The 25670-nt window shown below is 39.3% G+C and overlaps 1 protein-coding gene and 1 long non-coding RNA gene across 2 annotated transcripts in view; one reads left to right on the top strand and one right to left on the bottom strand.

Annotated features, from left to right (window-relative positions):
• The window catches only part of LOC140465043 (uncharacterized), a 68323-nt gene extending 65265 nt beyond the window's left edge, over positions 1–3058 (bottom strand). Inside the window, exon 1 of the long non-coding RNA XR_011955054.1 lies at positions 2786–3058. This is a non-coding gene — a long non-coding RNA (uncharacterized lncRNA). The remainder of the gene's footprint in view (positions 1–2785) is intronic.
• A 117-nt stretch (positions 3059–3175) lies between these two features.
• Positions 3176–25448, top strand: rbfa (ribosome binding factor A). Its single transcript, XM_072560860.1, has 7 exons — positions 3176–3545; positions 7585–7627; positions 18366–18539; positions 20197–20309; positions 20490–20574; positions 20824–20891; positions 22588–25448. The coding sequence occupies exons 1-7, from the start codon at positions 3379–3381 to the stop codon at positions 23021–23023; spliced, it is 1086 nt and encodes a 361-aa protein (XP_072416961.1). The 5' UTR covers positions 3176–3378; the 3' UTR covers positions 23024–25448.
• The last annotated feature ends 222 nt before the right edge of the window (positions 25449–25670 follow it).

Raw genomic sequence — 25670 nt, 5'->3', positions numbered from 1 at the left:
TAAAAAGAGGTCGTAAAGGTAGAGGTGTTGAGAGGTCTAGGAAGAGCCTAGTTTAGCAATGGCAAGGGAGTGGCCAGTTCTTCCAGTTCAGGTTTTTTTGAGTTTGTTTTAGCTGTAGCAGTCACAAGATACTGAAGTCCAGGAAGGTTGCAAGCTTCAGAAAATGATTCCTGAGTGACATTCACTCTGAAATCTCTTTGGATGTTGTTCCCTCCTGCTAGTAAGAAACTACGTTTCAATTTACCATTTTGTTAAAGGGTACAGAGTTGGAATAGTTCCTTAGTTAAGTTGCTGTATCAGGTTGATTAAGTTTTTCAATAATTAAGTTATTCCAAATTCTGTTTAATTTTGTTCATGTTTCAAAATTCTGTTTTGCTTAAAGCCAAGAGATTTGACCAGCTGCATCACACGCATGATATTCACTTCACATCTGCCTTTAAAATAAGAAAACGTGAGGGTCCAGGCTACTTTCTTAAAATACTTTGAGGAGGCCTGACCTGGTCCATAACAAGAGGAAAGGTTCCTTTCAGTCTACACTAACTATGCCTCTCATTACTTTATACAACTCAATCATGTCTCCCCTCAGTCTCCTCTGTTCCAAATAAAACAACAGCAATGTATCCAATCTCTCTTCATAATTAAAACTCTCCAGCCTAAACAACATCTTGGTAAATTTCTTGTGCATCTTTCTACTGCCATCATATCCTTCCTATAGTGTGGATTCCAGACTGTACATAATACTCTAGCTACTATCAAATCAATGCTTTATCCAATTCCAGTACCGTCCCTGCTCTTAAACTCTATGCCACAGCTAATAAAGGGAAATATTCCACAGGCCTTCTTAATAAATTTATTTACCTGTCTGACATTAAGAGACCCAAAAACCAGCACACCAAGGTGTTTTCCTAAGTCTTACCATTCACCATGATTCTCTTGCTTTACTTGTCCTGCCCAAATGAATCACCTCAGACTTAACCAGATTAAATTCCATTGATCAAACCATCTGAGCAGCCCGTCTATACATTCCTGCAATGTAAGGTGATACTCCTCACAATTTAGCAGCCCAACAAATTTCATATCATCTAAGAACCGATGATCAATCTTCCTACATTCAAGTTTAAATCAAATATACATACCACAAATAGCAAGAGTCCCAACACCGATATATTATTGTCATAAGAAAATTTAAGAAATTTTTAGAACTGGGTTGGACACAAATCGTAAATTACATGACGCCCCAGCTCCCCCCTCCTTCTCTTGCAACATCCCAAATACAGATAGATTGGAGAAAGATAAATTGAGTCGAAATTGGAAAAAATTTATTTAGTGGAACAGGGAAATCGATGTGTTCACCAGAGCAGACCTATCTATTCAGCTTGGGAAGCAGGTAGAGAGCTGTTCAGGATCAGCTGTTCAAGATCACCAGAACACCATAAAGACCATAAGACAGAAGAACAGGAGGTCATTTGGTTTCTTGGACCGGTTTATGAAGAGATGAGGTAAGAAGCTGGCTGAAATCAATGGCTTAATGCTTATTGGCAAGGTCATAGTCCTGGAGGAGTCAAGAAGAAGTTGGAGAACTGGTGTTCGGTGTGGACTCCTGGCAAAATGGGCGTGGAGGCTGGGATGGCAACAGAACCAGAAAATACTGTTGTCATTTTTAGCCTTTAATTCCAGTGCACACCTGCTCAAGACATTTTTTGTTTTGTTTCTGTTCTTGCTCTATCACCTTTCCCTTCTAGCCTATGAGACTAACTTTTCTGTCATTGATCTCTACTTACCTGCATCTTATCACAAATCTTAATTTCGTCTTATCTTTTGCTCAGAACCTATTAGATCTTTAACTTTCCCCAGTTCTGATAAAAAAAATCATTAATTTGAAACATTAAATAACGTGACACCATGACATGATTTCTTGGGTCAAACACCACTGTCGTGTGATATGGCCTGAGTGTTGGCCTGTAATGTTAGCTGACCTAACATATATGATAAATGTTGCATTCTTCTTGAGACAAATGTCTTGACGTTTTAATCAACATCGAGCATTGTGAGAAACAGAGCTCACAATATAATAAATTTCAGTCCGAGTCAAATTCTGAAGCAGCAGATTTTACTGAAACGTTCTTGCAAGAAGGGGTGACTAGCAAGTAGCCACCCCAATCAGAAATTACTCCACAATTTAAACAGTTTAATTCCCGGTACTTCCCCATTTACCTCATTGGCCTTCAAACCTATCAATATTCCTTATTGAGCTCTGCCCCTGCCCAGCTGAGCTCTGCCCCGCCCTTGTTTACTTCTCCCCCTACTCCAAGCCAGGCGACAACCCCCCCATAAGTGACTTGGCTCATTTCAGTGGTAACATGAGGGAAATTTGCTGAGCTTGGAATATCTTGATGTTCTTTTTCAACGTATCCATTTGTCTGTAACATCTTCCATTGTTTGCAGGCATGTTCCATTCTTGAATGTACATTTTAGCTAACTCAGAAGAAACTACGTATCCTTTTACATAGTCTACATTCTTGTATGTACATTTTAGCTAACTCAGCTCTTTGCTGAAACAATTATACACTGGTGTAGGTTAGTTCATTCACTTTGCATAAGCAATTATGGTTGCAGAAGTAACACTGCTTTACCTATATCCCACAAGCATTTCCATTATTCATTAATGCATGATACATAGTCTAGATATGGTGGTTAAATGTTGTTTAACATTACATCCACATAATTGCCTGACCACACACTGATCTTATTTTAGCCAGAGTGTGACTGAAGGCAAAGTTGTTACCTTTATGTCACTATGCCACAAATCTTGACCCTTGCAACTGTTTTGAAATTACATTCCGTCTGGTCTGAAATTATGCGATAACTTCACAGATGCTGCCTGGGTGTTTCCTTTCGTTTCTGATTTCATTGCAAATTTTCAGCACCAACATTTTTTGCTTTTCACGAACAAAGTAATTTTGGGAGTTCAAATACAAGTCTTAAGTATTAAATGTTAATCGCACCACATTAGAAAAAGCCCAATGAGAGAGACGGTTGAGAAAACAAACCGTCAACAGCCCGGTCATAGTTTTGAACTAAGGAACGCGCGCGTGTTCCCCGGCGCGTATGCGTGCGCGTGCACAGTACCAGGAGTTGGTACTCGCGCATGTGCATCAATGGGACCACCCACCTGATCCCGACCGCGCATGCGTGACAATGACAGGCTTCTGATGAAGAGCAGTTAGGAGATGTCATTTTTCATCTTTCTCATATAACGAGAGTTCTGGTTAGATGTAAATGTCCTTTTTTTCCCCCTCTCGCTCCCCTAGAGTCAGCGATGGAGGAGCGTCTATGGATTTAGGCTGAACCTTTTCCTGAGTTTTCCCAGTTGGCCTCATGGCAGCAGTTGGAGTTTTGAGCGCACTGCGCAGGTGTGCGGTCCCTGGTGGTTGGTACAAATGGCAGGGTCTGTCTCTGACCGGAGGTCAATGCAGGCAAGTGCACAGCACCGGCTGTCTGTATGCAAAGAAGAGCTTACTAAAGAAATTCCTCTCTAAATCAAAGTGAGTATTTGTACATAATCAATTTATATTTACCAGGAAGCAAGAGGTATCAAACATACCAAGTGGTCAGATTTATAGGTTTAAATTTTTGAAGGCGGTAGAGGGAAATTATATCGTTTGCTTAAAAGTTTCTGCTACCACCGAGATAAGATCTCAACATCGTCCGTGTCAAGCGGATGCTGCAATTGTCTGTCCTCCTTTAAATAGAATTTATAATTATGCATCAAAATTATATTAATATCTAATGAACTAACAACCAATACAGACTGAGTAGTAAGTCTGTGCGGTTTGGAGGAACAAAACGAGCGAGAAATAATTAGTGACTCTAATTTCAGAGTTTTGCATTCTTGCGATTAGTGAACAAAAACACGCGAGGATGAGTCGCTAGTCACAGTGCCTCAGACAAGGGTGATAGTGAGGTCTTCTTATTGACCCCAACTGGTATGGAATACGAACTGGTATGCAATGCAAACCAGCCATACAACTGACTAAGCTCACCAGTGACTGTAACACTGAAAAAAGGAATGCCTTTTAAAAGAGCTTCTACCTTCTTTTAGGCCTTGAAAACTAAATTATCTTTTGGCAGCTGGGGCAACCAACAATATTCTAAAAGGAAAAAGTTACATTATCATGTCTTCCAAAGGATCCTTTTTTTAAAAAGGTTATGGCATTGATCAGTTTTTCCTTTGGCCATATACTAATTGTGTACCAGATTTTGTTGGAATCATCTGTCAAATGTTTTTTGACATTTTGTTTACAAACAAACATGGCAAAATATAAGTTCTGCCCACCTGGACTGGCAAAAGGAACAAATGAAACAAAATGCTGCAAATACTCAGCAGGTGTATTTCTCTGGAGAAAAACAATTAAGATCTTGGCTGTAACTTTTCATTGAGTTCATTCTAATTAATGTAAGTACAAATTAAATGATTTACTGTGTATATATTTTGTTTGCATTACCCTAATTTAAATTATCCATTGCCTGTTATCTCACTTAAAATGGCTCAAACTGTCAAATTGCAATAATTTTAATTTATTATGCTAAGTGGTTTGTTCATGAAATAATGATAACATTAATCTTGAGGATTTCAGGAAATACTTTGAATCCACAAAGCTTTTCTTCTATGGTAAATTAAAACTTATCTTAATAATGCCATGATCCCAGAGGATTAGGTGATCAGGTTCCACTTGGTAGATTGGTTAGTAAGGTTAGATTATTTGGGATTTAGGGGTAGCTAGCCACTTGGATACAAAATTGGCTTGAAGGTCAGTACAGAATGGTGGTAGAGGTTTGCTTTTCAGACTGGAAGCCTGTGACCAGTAGTGTGCCACAAGGATTAGTGATGGGTCCATTGCCTTTTGAAACTTTGTATAAATGATTTGGATGTGAATATAGGAGGCATGGTTAGTAAGTTGGCAGATGACACCAAACTAATAGGTGGTGCAGTGGACAGTGAAGAAGGTAATCTGAGTACAGTGGGACTTTGGTCAGATGGGCCAACGGGCCAGTGAGTGGCAGATGGAGTTTAATGTAGATAAATGTGTGGTGTTGCATTTTGTTAAAGCAAACCACAGTAGGACTTAAACAGTTAATCTTAAGGTCTTCAGGAGTGTTGTCAAACAAAGAACTATAGGGGTGTAGGTACACAGTTCCTTGAATGTGGATTCGCAATTAGGCAGGGTGATGTTTAAAGTACCTATTTGAGATGGCTCAGTGAATCCCTAACGGACTCGACCTGTAAGCCTCTCTTGGTTTGTCCTGGAGATCGTACTCTGTGGTAGTCTGAATATAAAACCCTTTACAGACAATTTAGTTTAAATTATTACCTTCATTTACCAATGGCATCAATGTTACACTATAATATAGATACGTATAAGCCAGGCTTGAGCTAAGGTTTTAAAACCATTAGCATAGTATCGGTGCCAGCTCTTACCCCTCAGAGCTCTCTCAGGCTACTCCCCTCATTGCTGGGCACAAGCTATCTTTATAAAGAAATTGGTATTAAAATTACAACAACACCACAAGTCCATAAACAGCAATAAAATGGCAAAAGCTTGTAGAGGAAGTGAAACTAACTGCCAGGTCTAAGTACGTTGGACTAATTAAACTACATGCACATCAAAGTGGGAAATCCTGATCAAGCCAGCCAAATAGCCAATTGTCTTTAGCTAGATAAGCTTCCCTTTTAACAGTACATTATAACAAGGGACTAGACTAAACTGTGTGGAAAAGGTCATGAGGTAACCTTGTCATGCCCGGTATCATTGTCCTACAAAATGGCTTTTTTTTCTTTTAAAATTATCTTATTTTCCCAAAATGCAAATGAAATTCATAACACTTCCAAATCTCGAGCTCCAGGGAGCAACACACGAACATTCAATCCATGACAAGTGTACACTCCAATCAAACCACAGAGTTAACCTTTCCACCAGCCTCCATCTGTCCCATGCGTGAACATTTTCCAACTTTCTTACTGTGTCAGTTTTTGCCTTTGTTTTCCTAGCTTGTAAGGGTAATGAGACATTCACATTCCAGAACAGTCTAAACTAGGAGCTGAGCTTGATAAATTCAAATCTGCTCAGTGGTATACATGAAAATGTATCAGAATTGTTCTATTACGTGCATATTCCAGTCAACTTATTAAAATGCAAGTTATTTTCTATTGACTGAGTCTTGTTAAGAGTCTTCACTATGTTGTGGAAATTAAATCGACTTGACTCAATAGTTAGCAAGAGCAAAGCAAGGGTCTTTTATTATAAATCTTGCAAGACTGACCCATTACACCAAGCCAGATGCCTTAGTGCAATGAGTACTGAACAATTACACACACGCCTGCCTTATAGCATTCCTTATCTTGCAGAGACTGGGAAACTCAAGTTGTTATCCTCTCATCCCCTGGTCCTAGACACAAGTTATTCAGCTTTCGCCGAGTTCGACTATCGCAAGATCAAGTTGAGTGCTTACAGAATTCAAACAGAGATAAGCTAACTGCAAATCTTCACCAAAGCATCATTTACAAAGCTCAGCACAGCATTGATTTAAACAAAAATGTTCTCTTTAAATTTCACAGTAAATGGATAATTTTCCATTACACACTATATAAACCAGAAATTCAGTTATCCAACATCCAGCAGTGAAATATGCACAGCTTCCAGCCCTCTGGGTGAGAATGAAGTACTGCCACCTATTCCACAAGTGAACAAATATTATAATCTTATTTACACCGATCCATAGACACCAAGTACGTCCCCAATTCTTCTGAACAAATTACTCTTTTTTTTTTTTCCCCCACCCCGGCAACATCTCCCCACTGAGGTCAAATGCATCCTTGCACATCCTGCTGCAGCTGTGTAAGGCTGAGAATATGGGCATCTAGGAAATAGGACACAATGGCTGAAGGAGCTGCACAAAATGGCTTCTGCATTACTAAATCAGATTGCACTGAACCTGACAAACAAGAAACCGCAAACTGATGTCATTCCAATAAATACAGCATGTGCCAAATGCTGGTATATAGGAACAGATGACGAAGGTCTGGTCAGAACAGAGGAGTGGACCAAAGGGTCTGTTTCCATGCTGTACAACTGTGTCTCATTCAAGAGAGAGCGAGAGGCCAAAGTTGAGAGTTAAACCTGAAAGATACCTCTCCTCAGGCGACGGGTGAGCTTGAGAAGGTGGAACCTTCATGTTGATCTCACTGATTTGAAAATTAATGAAAATAATCAGATTTTAGAGAATTATAGTACTGAAAATTTTAGTGATGTTAATATCAGTTTTAAACAGCTAAAACCAAACTGCACTGAAATAACAGGACCTGGATCAAGTTTGCCACCGGCATCACATCTCTCAAATTGCAAAGTTTTCAGAATTTCTCATGGGAGTCACTCTGCATGTATGTGCACTTACCTGGTGGTAAGATTGCAGTTCACACTAGCATGAGGTTACACCCAACCTCAGTGGTATAGTGATATGGTGATGGTCTAAGCTGTACTTACTAATTGATGTGCTCAATCTATCATTTTTCTTGCCTTCAACCAGGAAGAAGTTTTGGTACGAAAGCCCGACATTGGGATCGCAATTGGTAAGGCAAATTTTAGTAAATGAACCTGCGTAATTTAACAAACTGAAGAAACTGCCTTACTGATTTCTTCACTTTCCTGTCTAAGGTAGTTCTCGTCTTTTGGGTGATGGAAGAAATTTTTGAATACAGAAAATCACATGAACTCTGTTAATGAAGAACTTCAATAGAATTATTTGAGCTTTAAGCTAGAAATAATTTGTTTTTTTGCCATGACAAAAATTTTGAATAAAATCCATCAACCATGAAGATCAACATCAAAAACGGGTAATCAACAGCAACTGTAAATAAACATTCAATCAATCAATCAATCAATTTTTCTTTGCCATTTTAATCCTTTAACAATCTAGAATGCATCCCATACAGATCAGATTTTTTTTTCCCTTTTGAGAATTTGCAACCAGTTCAGTCTATCTAGTTTAATCTATTTCTATCATATCCTTTTACTGTGACGTTCACAGCATCCTCTTAGAGTCATAGAGATGTACAGCGTGGAAACAGACCCTTCGACCCAACCTGTCCATGCCAACCAGATATCCCAACCTAATCTAGACCCTACTGCCAGCACCAGGCGTATATCCCTCCAAACCCTTCCTATTCATATACCCATCCAAATGCCTCTAAATGTTGCAATTGTACCAGCCTCCACCACATCCTCTGGCAGCTCATTCCATACACGTACCACCTTCTGTGTGGAAAAAGTTGTCCCTTGGGTCTCTTTAATATCTTTTCCCCCTCACCCTAAACCTATGCCCTCTAGTTCTGGACTCCCAACCCCAGGGAAAAGACTTTGTCTGTTTATCCTATCCATGCTCCTCATATTTTTATAAACCGCTATAAGGTCACCCCTCCAGCCTCCGACGCTCCAGGGAAAACAGCCCTAGCCTGTTCAGCCTCTCTCTATAGCTCAAATCCTCCAACCCTGGCAACATCCTTGTAAATCTTTTCTGAACCCTTCCAAGTTTCACAACACCTTTCCGATAGGAAAGAGACCAGAATTGCATGCAATATTCCAACGGTGGCCTAACCAATGACTTGTACAGCTGCAACATGACCTCCCAACTCAAATGTGTTGCTGGAAAAGCACAGCAGGTCAGACAACATCAAAGGAGAAGGAGAATCGATGTTTCGGGCATAAGCCCTTCTCCAGGAATGAGGAGGGTGTGCCAAGCAGACTAAGATAAAAGGTAGGGAGGAGGGACTTGGGGGAGGGGCATTGGGAATGCGATAGATGGAAGGAGGTTAAGGTGAGGGTGATAGGCCGGAGAGGGGGTAGGGGTGGAGAGGTCGGGAAGAAGATTGCAAGTCAAGAAGACGTTGCTGAGTCTGAGGGTTGGGACTGAGAAAAGGTGGGGGGAGGGGAAATGAGGAAGCTGGAGAAATCTGCATTCATCCCTTGTGGTTGGAGGGTTCCTAGGTGGAAGATGAGTCGCTCTTCCTCTAGGCATCGTGTTGCCATGGTCTGGCGATGGAGGAGGCCAAGGACCTGCATGTCCTTGGCGGAGTGGGAGGGGGAGTTAGTGTTCAGCCACGGGTGGTTGGGTTGGTTGGTGCGGGTGTCCCAGAGGTGTTCTCTGAAACGTTCCGCAAGTAGGCGGCCTGTCTCCCCAATATAGAGGAGGCCACATCGGGTGCAGCGGATGCAGTAAATGATGAGTGTGGAGGTGCAGTTGAATTTCTGATGTATATTGAAGGGTCCCTTGGGGCCTTGGAGGGAAGTGAGGGGGGAGGTGTGGGCGCAAGTTTTGCATTTTTTTGCGGTTGCAGGGGAAGGTGCCGGGAGTGCAGGTTGGGTGGGTGGGGGGTGGGGGTGCTGTGGATCTGACAAGGGAGTTGCGTAGGGAGTGGTCTTTCCGGAACGTTGATAGGGGTGGGGAGGGAAATATATCCTTGGTGGTGGGGTCCGTTTGGAGGTGACGGAAATGACGAAGGATGATCCGATGTATCTGGAGGTTGGTGGGGTGGTAGGTGAGGACCAGTGGGGTTCTGTCTTAGTGGCGATTGGAGAGGCCTCCTTCTTCAAAGACCGCAATTTCCCCTCAGATGTGGTTGACTATGCTCTCCACCGCATCTCCTCCGCCCTTGAACCCCACCCTTCCAATCGCCACCAGGGAGATAGGCCACCTACTTGCGGAACGGTTCAGAGAACACCTCTGGGACACCCGCACCAACTAACTCAACCTCCCCGTGACTGAACACTTTAACTCCCCCTCCCACTCCGCCAAGGACATGTAGGTCCTTGGCCACCTCCATCACCAGACCATGGCAACATGACGCCTGGCAGAAGAGCGACTCATCTTCTGCCTAGGAACCCTCCAACCACAAAAGATGAATGCAGATTTCTCCAGCTTCCTCATTTCCCCTCCCCCCACCTTTTCTCAGTGCCAACCCTCAGACTCAGCACAGCCTTCTTGGCCTGCAATCTTCTTCCTGACCTCTCTGCCCCCACCCCCTCTCCGGCCTATCACCCTCACCTTAACCTCCTTCCACCTATCACATTCCCAACGCCCCTCCTCCCTACCTTTTTTCTTAGCCTGCTTGGCACACCCTCCTCATTCCTGGAAGAAGGGCTTCTATGCCCGAAACGTTAATTCTCCTTCTCCTTTGATGCGCTCAATACTCTGACCAATAAAGGAAAGTATACCAAACGCCGCCTTCACGATCCTATCTACCTGTGACTCCACTTTCAAGGAGCTATGAACCTGCACTCCAAGGTCTCTCTGTTCAGCAACACTCCCTAGGACCTTACTATTAAGTGTATAAGTCCTGCTAAGATTTGCTTTCCCAAAATGCAGCACCTCGCATTTATCTGAATTAAACTCCATCTGCCACTTCTCAATCCATTGGCCCATGTGGTTCAGATCCTGTTGTAATCTGAGGTAACCCTCTTCGCTGTACACTACATCTCCAATTTTTTGGTGTCATCTGCAAACTTACTAACTGTACCTCTTATGCTCTCATCCAAATCATTTATGCAAATGACGAAAAGTAGAGGACCCAGCACCAATCCTTGTGGCACTCCACTGGTCGCAGGCCTCCAGTCTAAAAAACAACCCTCCACCACCACCTTCTGTCTTCTACCTTTGAGCCAGTTCTGGAGTGAAACTGATACAACATCATCATTTAGTAGCTCAGCCATATCCTGCACCATTTTTTTGCTTCTTAATTAGTGGAAAAATTCCTTTTGACTAAACTTTCCTATTTGTAAGTTTCTAAAAGGGCTCTTGGGTTTCCTCTAATGGTACTAGTACGTCTGTGCTCATGTGCTCTTTGTCCTCTGTTTTTTTTTCAATTCCTTTCTATTATTTGTATTCAGATTGTTTAACTTTTAAATAAAGCATCTAACATTCATTGCACACTGACCCATTTTTCTTTTGTTTTAATCTGTCTTTGTCATTTAAGAAGCTGTTTTCTCCTGTTTCTTAGGAGTGTAACTGACTGACTAACCTGTATCTAAAATCATTTTCTGTTGGAGCTCTCTCACTGTTCATTCAGTGTTTTACCTGTGAAACACTATTCTAGTAAACTAGGATCCCTTCTCGCTTCAGTTGAGTATTTTCAAATTTGCCATTTCCTGGTTCTTCATGACAAACTTTAATGACATTGTGATCATAGTTTGCCAACTCTTTTTTTTTCCCCCTATTTGAAACACAGAGCTAGATCCAGTACTTATTCCTTTTTAGTTGGGGTGGAAACATTATGAAGAAGGGAGTTCTCTTATAAACATTCCAGGAGTTTTTCTCCCCTCTGCTTTAAACTGTTAATTTCTCAGGCACTTGAAGAGCCCCATTATCACTAGTCTCAAATTCTTGCACCTTGCTATGATTTATCTTTAAACATTCTACAATTTGGTGCTTGAAGCATTTACATAGCATCATAACAGGTTCTCTATTATTCTTTGTTCTAACAGATTTGTTTATAATTACTTAGCTATATTATCCCTTTCTAGTGCTGGAACAGTATCTTTGATCAATTTGCCATCCATTTTTTTCCCCTTTCCTGGATATGTTTTATTCAAGAGTATTAAGTATTTATCTCTCCCCTCATTTACATCAGGCTCACCTTTGTACCTTTGCCAAATTAGTTTAAAACCTCTCTCCTGCCCTGCCAGCACTAACCAACCTATGAGAAAGCCTTTTGGGTTTAGGTGGTGATGCTAAAACAGTCAAGAGATGCAAAATTGTATCTTGTACTGCCAAATATTTTAACCTGCCTGCATTTGAAGTATTGTACCACATTATGGGTCCCAAATGTTGTGCACATTATCACAGCCCTGGTAAAGGTACCAAGGAGTAATCAAAATATGTTCTTGGCTGTCCTTACTTATTAAAATATACTCCAGATTTTGTTCAAAAGAAAAAGCAATCTAGAGAGAACCTTTTTTTTTATTTTCTGTTGTAGATTAAGTTCAGTAGTTTTTGTTTTCTCTAATGGATAGAGATTTATGACAAGGAATGACATTATTTAGCCAGATGATTTGTTAAATGCAAGCATTTCCTTTTTGGAGTCATGTTCTGGGACAGATGAGGAAGCATTTACCAAGTGGTTTTCATGTGGTCCTTGTTGAATCATGATGAGTTCATGAAACAAGGACAGAAAATTGTACTTATTGTGAGAGACTTGTACTGAGCTGCTTTTTAATGGATTGAGGCTAAGGAGAAATTTAGTGTATGTTTTTTAAAATTATGAACTGTTCTTATGGTGAGTAGAAAAAGGCTTTCTTTTGGTTTGGGAGTTAAATGGCATTAGGTGGTCAATTTATAACTCTCTTTATTGAAAGTGAAGTAAAAGGATAGTGTATATATTGGAATAAATTTAGAATACAACAGGGAGTAGTTGAGTCAGAGACCACTATTATCTTTCCAAAAGAAAAGTAAGCAAATATTTTAAGCAAAGGAAAATAAAAGAGAGCTAAAATGCAGCCATTGCAAAAAGAGGATCTGTAAGATCAGATGAGTTCTTTAATTCTGGCTTCCTTGTAGACCAGGGACTATAGGGCCCAACAAGGAAACAATGGACCTCTCTTGTCATTGGATTTTTTTTTTTTGGAGTCCGGAACTATTCTTTTGGTACCTGAGAAGGAACTTCATTCATCATAACCCTATGTAATAGCCAGGCATTCATGAAATGTTTAGTGAGTAAGTGGCATATTAATGAGACCCAGTCATTAAAATAGTTCAAATCGAGATGATCTGGTTCCCTGATAAGTAAATTGTATTCTTTCCTGTGTTCCTGCTTCGGACTAAAAATACTTTTTACATACCTTTATGGAATCTTTATATGTTTGGCTAGAATTTAATGAATCCATTACAGGTAGAGTCAGGAGAATGTATGGGGGCAGAGAAGCTAAATGATTATTTAGTCTTTTTATTTTTCTGAAGACGACACCCAGGTATTTCCCACAACCAGGGAATGAGCAGTTGAAGGGAACCAACATTAATTTCTCCAGTCCTTTTTTTTTTAAATTAATGATAAATCTCCAGAATCTAATGATGGTCTTCCAAGACTACTGAAGGTGATGGCCAAAGAGAGTCTTTGGTGATTATCTTCCAAAATTTTATACATTCTAGAATGATTCCTGCAGATTGGAAGGTAGCAAATGTCACCCCACTACTGAACAAAAGGAAAGCACTCAAATCTATTATAAAAGATGGAATAAATAGACATTTAGATGATCATGCTTTAATTGTCCACAGTCAGTATGGATTTGTGAATGGGAACTTTTTTTGGAGCTTTTTGTCAATGTTACAAATAAAATTGACAATAGAGAGCTGATGGAGGTAGTATACTTAAATGTTCATTTAAGCTTCTGATAAAATCCCTACAAAAGATTGGTTGGAAAATGTTAATGAGAATGTGTGCACATAGGTTAATTGCAGAATAGACAAAAATCACAGCAGGAATACATCGGTCACTTTTGTATTGACAGGCTGTGACTAGTGGGGTACTTTTTAAGGATTAATATTTGTGGCATCAGCTACTCATTGATATATCAATGATTTAGAGATGGGGAACAAAGTTTAATATTTTGACATTTGCAGGTGTTACAAAGCTGTGTGTGACTAGGTGTTGTGAGAAAGATCTAAAGTAGCTTCAGGAGCATTTGGGCAGCTTTAGTGTATGGACAGGAACATGGCATAATGTGGAAAAATGTGAGGGGTTATCCACTTGGAGATGGAATGTATTTCCTAATTGCTAAGAAGTTGGAAAGTGTAGATGTACAAAGGGATCCCTTGTCGATAATTCACTGGAAGATCATATGCAGGTGCAACAAGCTAGTAAGAAGGCTAATCAAGTGTTAGCCATTATTGCAAGGGGATTAGAGAATAGGAGTCATTAAGTTTTTTTTTCTTCAAGTGCACAGGAGCTTGGTTAGACCACATCTGGAATATTGTCTGCAGTTTTGGTCGTCTTATCTCAGGAAAAACATTGCATCCCCTCCAATGGCAGTAAAGATCAACAGACTGTCTGAAGAGAGATTGATGAACCAGACCTGTAATTGCTGGAGTTTTGAAGAATGAAACCTACAAATCCTTGAAAGGAATGGGTAGGGTAGATGGAGATAATTTGTTTCCCCTGATTGGAGATTCCAGAGCCAGAGGGAATAATTAATGCATTAAGTTGGTGCCATTCCTAATTGAGAGATACAAAGTTGTTTTACTCTGAGGATTGTAAACCTTCAGAATTCTGTACCACAGAGGTGTGGAAACTGATTCTTAAGAGTTTAAGATTGCATGCCATTGGTAATTAGAAATCCAATGTCACGAATGGTGTCAGTATCAAGAAACAAAATGTTTGAATAGCCATGATCCTACTGAATGGCAGGACAGGCTCAACAGGCTGAGTGAACTACTCTTGTCCCTGGAAAATCTCAAATGGTCTGGCAGCATCTGTAAGGAGAGAAAAGAGCTGATGTTTCAAGTTAACTGACCCTTTGTCAAAGCTTTAAAAAAAAAGGGAGGTATTTATAAGAGGCTGAGAAGGTGAGTCATGGCTCCAGAAGCAAAGGTAGCAATAAGGAGGTGATAATGACAGTGCATAGAGACATTATAAGGAGATTAGGAGCTGTGACTGACCAAGGCTGAAGCCAGTGCTATATGACAAAATATGGGGGTGGGGTGGGGGTCTCTCCTCCTCTCAGCCTAGTATAAATACCTCCCTATTTCTCCCTTTTTTTAAGCTTTGACAAAGGGTCAGTTAGACTCAAAATGTCAGCTCTTTTCTCTCCTTACAGATGCTGCCAGACCTGCTGAGATTTTCCAGCATTTTCTCTTTTTTGGTTTCAGATTCCAGCATCCGCAGTAATTTTGCTTTTACTCTTGTCCCTGTTCATTTCTAGGAACTTTGCTTATGCCAGTCCCTTGATACTTTAACTTGTAACTTTATGTTCATTACCATTGAAACTGTTAGATTAATAGAAGTCTCAATGTGATTTATGTCTTTTTAATAGGGCTCTCTTGTGGCATAGTAGTAGTGTCCCTACCCCTGGGCCAGGAGGCCCAGGTTCAAGTTCCACCTGCTTCAGCGGTGTCTAAAACATCTCTGGCCGGGCTGAGAGAAATTGGTTAAATAAAAACAGATTTCTGACTAAGCAGTTGGATAATTTATTGTATTATGTAGTTATTTTACTAACCCAGAAATGTTATGCTATTTGCATAAGCTATATTTAATATGGACTTGAATATGGAGGGAGGGGGAGTAGTGCTGTGGGCTTTTTTTAATATGCAAATTGACCATTTCATCTTGAGCAACAAAGCAGCATTGGAGAGTTCATTTTTTATGTGCTGAATGAGCGCACAACTTCATGATAGAGATGAAAGTGTTACTGACTGGTCCAGGCAGAAACAGGAGAATTCATCGTCATAGAAATCTACAGCATGGAGACAGGCCCTTTGGTCCAATGGTCCATGTTGACCAAAATGTCTGTCTATTCTAACCCTATTCTCCTGTGCTTGGCCGATATCATTCTAATTACTTCCTATCCATGTATTTGTCCAAATGCCTTTAAATGTTGATAACGTACCCACTTCCCACTTCCGCTGGCAACTCATTTTATGTATATGTACCATCCTCTGTTAAAACGTTGCCCCTCAGGCTCCCTTTTTATTCTATCCCCTCTAACCTTAAACTGATGCCCTCTCGTCCTCTATTTCCCCAACCCTGGGAAAAAGATGGAGTGCGTTTACCCTATCCATGACTCTCATGATCTTGTACAGTTCTCTCTTCCCCCGATCTAAAGAAACAAAGTCCTATCTTGTCCAACGTCTCCATATAACTCAGATTATTGAGTCCAGGCAGTGTTCTTGTAAATTTCTTCTGCATTCTTTCCAGTTTAATAACATCCTATAACAAAGCAACCAAACTGAATGCACTAGCCCAAATGTGGCCTCACCAATGTCCTGTACAACAGCAACATAACTTCCCAACTTACTCAGTGCTATGACTAATGAAGGCCAGTGTGCCAAAAGCCACCTTCACTGCCCTGTCTACCTGTGACTCCACCTTCAGAAAACTATGCACCTGAACTCCAAGATCCCTCAGTTCCACTACAAATCTTAAAGCCCTACCATTCACCATAAAACTCTTAGTTTGATTTTGATTTACCAAAATAAGAGACCCCTCACTTATCTATATTAAACTTTGTTTGCCGTTTTCTCTGTCCACTTCCCCCAGCTGATCAAGGTCCTGCCACTCTTTCTGATATTGTGTGGTGCTGGAAAAACACAACAGGTCAGTCAGCATCCAAGGAGCAGGAGAATAGTGTTTCAGGCATAAGCATTTTCCTGCTCCTCAGATGCTACCTGACCGGCTGTGTTTTTCTTGCATCTCACTCTCGACTCTGATCTCCAACGTTTGCAGTCCTCACCATTTCCTCCTCCTCTTTCTGATAATCTTCTTCACAATACTGCCTATTTTCTGGTGAAATCAGCAAACTTACTAATCATGCCTTTGGGTATTCACATCCAAATCATTGATATAGATAACAAACTAATGAACCCAGCACCGATCCCTGAGACACTCCACTAGTCACAGGTCTCCAGTTCGACAAGCATCCTTCCACTATTACCCTCTGCTTCTTACTGTCAAGCCAATTTTGTGTCCAATTTTCGCGAGTTTGAGAAGATTTGTAGCTCCGGTTGAGGTTTTGGATGTAAGTTTGCTCGCTGAGCTGGAAGGTTAATTTGTCAGCTCTCAATGGATTCCATGCGATCTAACATTCCAGAGCAGCCCACCATGTGGAACCTAATTAAAGGCCTTGCTGAAATCCACACGAAATCCATATCTACTGCCCTGCCCTTCCCTTGTCAATCTTCCTGGTCACTTCATCAAAGAACTCTAACAAATTTATGAGGCATGATCTCCCCCTCACCAAGCCTTGCTGACTACTCCTAATCAAATCAATGAAATGCATGTATATCTTATCCCTCAGAATCATCTTAAGTAACTTAACCACCACAGATGTTATTGGTCTATAGTTGCAAGGCTTTTCTTTGCAGCCTTTGAATAATGGCACAACATCCACTACCCTGTAGTCTTCTGGGACCTCACCTGTGGTTAATGATGATGCAAAAATATTAGCCAATTTCTTCTGTAGCCTTGTGCAGAGTTCTTAGATATATCTGGTCAGGACCAGGCGATTTATCTATTTTCATACATTCCTAATACATCCAACACCTCAACTGTGATATGGACTATCCCAAGAAATCACCACTAACCTCCCCAAGTTCCAAAGACTTAAGGTAAACATAGGAGAAATATTCATTGAGAACCTCACCCATCTCCTGGGGTTCTACACATGTTCATGTTGGTGCTTGAGGAGCTCTATTCTCTCCCTAGTTATTCTTTTTCCTTTAATAACAGTACCTGTTTGGATTACCCTAATAACCTCAAGCAAAGCTGTCTTGTGCCCCCTTTTTCTCCCTCCTGATTTCCTCCTTTAGTAAACTCCTATATTCTGTACGTATCTCCAGGGAGCCCCTTGATCCCAGCTGCCTGTACCTCAGCCACACCTTTTTTTTTTCTGGTCAAATACTCAATATCTCATGTCATTCCAGGGTTCCCTATTCCTGCCAAACTTACCTTTTACTCTAGCTATCCCACTTTTAAAGGCTTCCCAATTGCCAGAGGTCCCTTTGCTGCAAACAAACTACTGCAAGCTCCTAATTCCATCAAAATTCACCTTGCTCTAAATTAGAACTTGAACCTGTGGACTAGTTTTGTCCCTTTGCATAACTAGTTTAAAATTGATAGAGCTATGGTCACTGGTCCCAACATGCTTCCCCACTGTCATGTCCGCCACCTGTCCTGTCCTATTTTCCAAGAGTAGGTCTATTTTTGCCCCTTTTCAAGTAGGACCCATGTATTGAGAAAACTTTCCTAAATGCACTTAACAAATTCTGGCCCCTCTAAACCCTTAACATTTCTGGCAGCCTCAATCTGTTAGGAAAATTAAAATCTCCTATTATGACAGCCTTATTGCTCCTGCAAGTCTCCCCGTGCATATTTGTTTCTCTAATTCCCGTTGACTATTTGGGACCTATAATACAACCCTAAAAATGTCACCATCCCTTTCTTATTTCTTAGCTCTCACCACAAATCCTCACTGGATGGTTCAGATGAAATTACTATCTTTATTTTTGGCTCAGTTTGAATTTTCAAGGATATTACTTGTTTGAAATGTGGGACTTTTATTTATCATGTAATTCACAATTACTCAGTTTCACTTACTGTTTGTGTACAGCTTTTTAAGCCCTCAAGTTTGGAGAATGCGCTGAAACCTCAGCGCAAATTGCAGAAAGAGCACAGTATCCGAATGAGAGCACTCAACAATATGCTTTACAAAGCAATCACTGAGTTGTTGGACAGTAATGAAGTCAGCTCAGAGTTATATGACCATAAAGTTGAGATATCTAAAGTAAGTACAATTTTTTTTTTTTGTTCTGAAGGTATTATTCTATCCAAAGGTTAAGTACAACACAAGGAAATGACACCACTTGCTCTGATTTTCTTTCAATTTACTGATAACTGAGGAAGATCATCAATGTGCAATATCCAAGCATACATTGATGTTGAATTGCATTATATTTAACAAGAGGTGGGCAGCACAGTGGTTAGCACTGCTGCCTCACAGCGCCAGAGACCCGGGTTCAATTCCCGACTCAGGCGACTGACTGACTGTGTGAACTTCACCCATTCTCCCAGTGTCTGTGTGGGTTTCCTCCAGGTGCTCCGGTTTCCTCCCACAGTCCAAAGATGTGCAGGTCAGGTGAATTGGCCATGCTAAATTGCCTGTAGTGTTAGGTAAAAAGGGGTACATGTAGGGGTATGGGTGGGTTGCGCTTCGGCAGGTCGGTGTGGACTTGTTGGGCCGAAGGGCCTGTTTCCACACTGTAATGTAATCTAATCTAATCTAAAGGTGTCGTACAAGCTATGATATGTGGTAATGTTTTCGGGCAAGCAGATCATTTATACATCTTGTTATCCTTCTGAAACTCCTGTTTTTCTTTTGTAGAAATGAAAACTTTTTCCAGTAATGGAATTTTTATCTTTAAACATACCGTACTTTTTTAATTCCAATGTACCAATACCACCTTACATCTACATTTGCTCTTAATCGTTTCATATCTATTGTTTTAAATTGCTTTTTTTCCAGGCTTAAGATTGTAGGAAGAACTTTCTTAAATTTAGACTCTTCTTCCTTGTAAAAGTCTTTGCTGTACAATATGTCACATCCTTCTCCCTGTGGAAAGTCAAATCTCGGTGACTTTTGTAATTCTATAATTTCCCTATTTTCAGATCCTACCTTTTTTATAGAAAGATTCTTTTGAGACTATATTTTTTTTGAATGGAGTCTGAAAATTCTACAGATTTGATTTGTATACCTGCCTCCAGGCTTTCTCAGCATCTTGAAGTCTCTGTCATGTCTCAAACATACCTAAAATGTAGTTTTGTTCTCATATGTCAAAACAGGTGTCTTTGTATGTCTTCTCTGTTATGCAACTGTAATATAGTCTAACTAGAAATATATTCTTGCAGTTTGATTAGATTGTGATAAATTCTATGGTAGATATTGCATGAATGAGCTTGAACATAAGCAAGCTGTTACAGTTCAGAAATCAGAGGGAATTTTTCCTGTTTGCTATTTAGACTGTGGTTTTAAATGTATTTTTGTCAAGAATGTAAATAATTTTTCTAGAAATAGTTCATGGTAAATCTTTCAGTTATCTTTTTGCAATAATGTAAGAAAAAAGTGTCAAGGTAAACTTTATTATCAAAAAGACTACAGAAAATTTTAGTGTCAAAACAAAAGGATGAAAAGTCAACTCGAGGGTAGAATTTTTACACTAAGCAAGTTAATCACTCTTGGTTTCTTTTTGAAAGCTAGTTTTGCTTTCATATTTGAAGTCTAAAATAAATTGTATGGTATAAGTAGCAATGGATGATCTGGTTGTAATAATATTTTAAGGTATTTTAAATTGCTGAGTCGTGGTGATCTGCTAATAAAGATTTAGTTCACCGGGATACAAACTTTAGAGATTCATGATTATTGGAATGTGCTGATTGCATTATAGGTAATGCTGACTGTGGATTTTTCGGCATGTCGAGTGTATTGGGTGGCAAGTGGTTCAGTGGAAAAAGATTATAGTGTTCAGCAACTCTTACAAAAATGTTCTGCACATGTAAGGTAAATGTTGTCATTGCCACCTTTTCTATCAAGTTACATTATTTTTGTAGTAGATGTTAACCAAACCATATTTGTTTTATCCATAATTTACAAAGTAAGTCATAGTGGAAATGCACTGGGAGCATTTATTGACGTAAAGTGGGCAAAGTCCAATTAAAAGAATTTTAAAATATTTTCTAGGCACCTTATCATTTCCCGGCAAGTCATGGGTAACGTTCCTCCAGTGGTCTTCGTTAAAGACCGTCAGCAATCGGCAATAGCTGAGGTGGGTATAATTCACTGAAATGAATTTCTATGATGAAATGCAAATAAAAGCCTGAATGATAGAAGATGAGCCTCCTTATTTTCCTCTATCTCTATAATCTGTCCTAAACACATTGTACCTACAGTTTAACAAAACCTAATAGATTTGTCATAAATGATTTGACAAGATTGTTTTTTAAAAAAATTGATGTTTAATTCATATGCATGTTTTTAAAGTACACATTTAAATCTATTTTACTTGGTATTGCAGGTTGAAAGATTGTTAGAATTTGCTGATTATGGGTCTGAGAAAGAGACTGTGGACATTGAGCATTTTAGGTAACTATCATTTATAACATTATAAAGAAAGGTATTTCAACCCTGGAAATTTGTTTTATGATCTTTAGAACAAATATGAAGGAAACATCAAAGTGTTCGTGGTGAATGGTGTGATTAGGTTTACACATCAATGGATTTTGTATGGTTCAGAAGTCTAATAAACACCAGCATGTGACAAATTGTTTTTGGCACAATATTTGCAACAATTAAGCTATTTGCCAGGTCAACTTAACCAGTGTTGCGCTATACCACAATAAGGGCTTTTGCCCGAAACGTCGATTTTCGAAGCTACTTGGATGCTGCCTGAACTGCTGTGCTCTTCCAGCACCACTAATCCATAATATTAATAGGTGAGTGCTGGCAGTGCAGCATTTCACGCCTTGTGAAAGGGAACACCCCTTATAAACTTGTCTTCAACAGTGATCAAAGCAGATCTACCAGTGGGTCTTATTTTCCTTTCTGCCCTGAACATGTGGTAAAGGTGCGTATATTGCTTATCGCTGTCCCAAATGCTTTACAAGTGAGTGGTTTGCTAGTGTCATTTCAAAGGGCATTTAAGAGTCCACTGCATTTTTTTTTTTGCAAATAGATAATATATTCAAATTGACTATAAGTACACTACAAAATAGTTAAACTATGTTTTGTGGACCGAAGTCGTGTAAGCAAGATCAGTTGGATTGTTAATAACGAGGCTTCATGGTCATGTTTTCTCTGGTGCTAGCCTGCATGTGACCAGATTTATTGAATTTCACTTTGAGTAACATGAATTTGCAATTGCAGTTACTGGTCTAATCCATTTTAAAAAAAACAATTGAAGTATCACAGACTAGCTATGACTCTGATTACATTCTCCTAGTTGCAATATAACTATATTTACTTAAATCTTGGTGTGATTGTGAGGGAGTACAATCCATTTTAAATGCACGTTGCAAAAAAAAATGTGTTACAATTGTTTTTGTGACAATTTGTAATATAAAACGTATGTAATTTGTGACTTGATATGACCCAGTGCTTCACAATAACATCCATTTCCAGCGTTTTCCTTGTTATATTTGAGTCTGTTGTAGAAGATTGATAGAATGGATTGCTACTGCTTGGGTTGTCTGCCAAAGGCAGGTTGGACCCACAGCACTGTATTAGCCACACTGAAGGGCGAGCAGGCAGGTCCTGAATCAATATCAACAGGAACAGGTATCAAATCTGTTTGTTTTGGCACCTCTCTGATCTATGCTGGCTTCTAGCAAATTGCCCAAAACTGAGTGGTAACAAACTTCTTGACGAATGTTCTACCCTGGAGTAATGGATGGTGATGGTTGACTCTCCGATTTCTCTCCATCAGCCTGACTAGGAATCTCCCAATCTACAGTCTGCCAGTGGAATATTATTGAGAGGACACATGACCTGTTTGGTTGAGTTATGAACAAATGCACCTTCCTTAGTCGTCAAGTCCTGGAGTGATCCTTGAACCAGAGCTTCTGGCTCACAGAAGGGACACTACTACTCTGCCACCCTGCTAGCTTGATTCCTTTGGTCAGTCTCTTTTCATTGTTGTATGATGCAGGTTTGGGTGGTAGAAGATAAACTAGTTTGATCTTGGTTTTTTTTCTCCATCAAACAGTTTCACTATTGAGGTCTATCTGACTTTTAAAAATCTGTATTTTCTCTCACTCTGAAATGGTTTTTCTCCCCAATCCAGACATGGTCCTCCAGACTTCAGTGGGAAACCTGTTTCTCAAGAATCTACTTCAGCCTCATCTGATCTGCCCCTGTCATCTCCTGAAGTGGATCATTTTGGTATTGACCATGACTTGCTGAACAGAAAAATATTGGAATACAAAAAGAACATCAGTGAACGGTCATCAGAAACCGATAATTATATATTATCGGCACAGCACCAGGAGCAACTGGATCACCTTAAAAAATTGAAGCGAATAAAAAAGAAAAAATCCAGATATAAAATTGATGACACACCTGAGATGTACATTTTAGAAAAGTACAATATGGACTCTGCAACATCTAACACTTTCTCAGATGAGGAAGAGCAGCTGAAAGAAATAGATGAAGAAGTGAAGGAACTTGAAGCAGAGGAAGATAATCCAAAGAGTGCATTGAAATTTCTTAAAGATGTGTAATTATTGAAATGTGTGTTTTGAGGCATTGGTGTTCTTCCTCTGCTACTCACTTTGTTTTTTAAAAAAAAGTTATGTAACTTGAGTTTCCTCTTTATGAAAAGTTGAGTACTGTGATTTCATGTGGGAATCATTTTCTGGTTCAATCTGATTGTTTTGACAATTTGTTTTGGTAATTAATAAACAATGAGTAATGCAATTGATCAGTGACATGTATTGAGGTTAGACCTACATTTGATCCAATAAGTATATGAAAGTAGGAGTATAAAAGCTGTCTAACTGGTCCCAAACCATGAAAGGGATTATGCCATTCAGTTTGTTTTAACTTTGTAATATTCCTCTCTTCACCAGAAAGAGTCCATGAGTTCAGCCATTAGTGGGGAGGTATTGAGGTCTGTTGAGCAAAACCCAAGATTTTGTTTTCACTTAATTTACCCATACAACCACTTAGAATATCCATGGCAAAGAAATTCTTTCATTTATTTTTCTTATTGGTTTAAAATGGTAGTTGAAAGAACCATTTTTTTTTAAAGCTAGAAATGGTTCAAATTTGAATTCCGTTATAAGATGAATAATGTTTCCACTTCTATAGCATTAGATCATCTGCATTGACTTTCTGACTTTACACAAAAATGCCTCCGCTATTACCATGTTACCTTTTTTTTTTTAACTGAAAGTAAAACAGATCATTCTGAAAGGGAATGATGTGGAGATGCCACTTTTGGACTGGGGTGTACAAAGTTAAAAATCACAACACCACCAGGTTATAGTGCAACAGGTTTATTTGGAAGCGCTAGCTTTCGGTGCTGCTCTTTCATCAGGTAGCTAGTGGGGCAGGATCATAGGGACACAGAATTTATAGTAAAAGATCTAAACAAACTTAGATTGCTGTTAAGTCTTTAATCACTTTGAATGGGATGCAGGTTTCGAGTGATTAATATGTAAATCCCAGAACTACTTTTCAAGTTACAATTTTATTCAAAAAGCTCACAATCGGTAGGTGGTCAGTCCATGTGACATTTTATAATTTCCTACTTTGGAAATAGAACCCATATCTAACCTCACACCCTTTAATGCATTGTCTGAGCTGAGATGTCACCTTTTTTTAATAAAACCTTAAGTTATCTCGAATGTGACTTGAAAGAAGTTCTGTGATATACATATTAATGAATCGAAACCTGCAACCCATTCTAGGTAATTAAAGACTTAACAGAAATCTAGGTTTGTTCAATACATTGCATAATTGTATGACACTTTTCATCTTTTACTATAAATTGTGTCCTACGATCCTGGCCCACTAGCTGCTTGACGAAGGAGCAGCAATCTGAAAGCTTTTACTTCCAAATAAATCTGTTGGACTATAACCTGGTGTTGTGATTTTTAACTCTGAAAGGGAAGGTAATGAAGTCCATTTTTTTTTAACAAAATAAAACCTTTTATCTTGGAGAAATGTCCCTGTGACTTAAGGTTGCCATGGTGATGAAAATCTAGCAAGAGCAATCCAACAGAAGTCTTTTGCGGTGTTGAGTTGGAGTTTTCTCCAGCTCAGAACAAGAGAAATGCTGAAACTAAGAAGCAGGGGGCATTAGAACTCCCAGTGACAGATTTTCTCTTCTGTAGGAAATTGAGAAGTGAAGTAAAACTGAGGAAAACAGTTTTATTACGGCACAATCACGTAAGGGATGGGGTATGATAAACATTGGAATTCTGTTCTGTCTGGACTTTGTGAATGGAAGTAGGGAGGGATTCATCATGGTGATTCTCAGGTGGAGTGGAATGATTGTTGAAATGTTGAAAATTTCATCAGATGTGGGTGTTGGTAAACCTCTGATCAAGAACTAGGAGTTACTTTTTGAAGCTGCCCCTTTTTTAATTTACATATGCTACTTGTGTGATATTGAGTAAAATAGTTTCATCTGGTTGCTGGTTAAGTGAAACATACTGTTTTCTTCAGTCTGAGTAGCCTGTTAATGTTAGATCTATGGTTTTGATTTATTGCAGTAAATGGCATGAAGTGAACTCTTGGTCACAGCTTTTTGAGATGATGGGGTTGTTAACAAACATGTCAAGAAAAGGAACAGGAGTTAATTTTTTTTTGTCAGAATTGCTGTAATCTAATTCTCTCCTGCTTATTTTGCTTACCTTTCAATATTATTTGTTAATGAACTACTAACTTTTTGTAAATTAATTTTATGAACTTAGCTATAACAACTACCTGTATCTGCCAAAGAATCCCATACTTAACTATGATTCAGACATGTCATTTTCTTAATTTGTATTATTGTTAACATCAATTTGTATGTTATCATCATTTTTTAAACTAGCAGGAACAAATCATATAATGCTATAGTCTTTGAGGCCTTAACCTGATATTTCTCCTCCATACCCTCCCTTAACTATCTCAGTTGTGATGAATCTGTAAACTTCCTTATAGGCTTTCTATGCCAATTCATGTAATGTAAATGTTGTCATATACATCTTGTTGTTTGTCGTTTATTTCTATGGTTATATACTATTTCTAAAGCCAAACTTTTTTTTTGTTTACTTACAATTATTTTGGGTGGTTATTATGGAGGCAGTTCAATTTTAACCCTGCAGCAAATTGACCAAAACCATTGAAGGTAAAGTATAAAAATAATAAAACAGCATT

This window comes from Chiloscyllium punctatum, chromosome 41, assembly GCF_047496795.1.
Source record: "Chiloscyllium punctatum isolate Juve2018m chromosome 41, sChiPun1.3, whole genome shotgun sequence".
In the NCBI taxonomy this organism is placed as follows: Eukaryota; Metazoa; Chordata; class Chondrichthyes; order Orectolobiformes; family Hemiscylliidae; genus Chiloscyllium; species Chiloscyllium punctatum.
This window is presented reverse-complemented; position numbering and strand designations above follow the sequence as displayed.

Bases quoted from the DNA above. Each gene is read 5' to 3' on its own strand.
- rbfa (XM_072560860.1), top strand. From the start codon at position 3,379: ATGGCAGCAGTTGGAGTTTTGAGCGCACTGCGCAGGTGTGCGGTCCCT. The intron at 18,540-20,196 runs GTAAGTACAATT...ATTGCATTATAG, and splicing joins ATAAAGTTGAGATATCTAAA to GTAATGCTGACTGTGGATTT. The intron at 20,310-20,489 runs GTAAATGTTGTC...AATATTTTCTAG, and splicing joins AAATGTTCTGCACATGTAAG to GCACCTTATCATTTCCCGGC.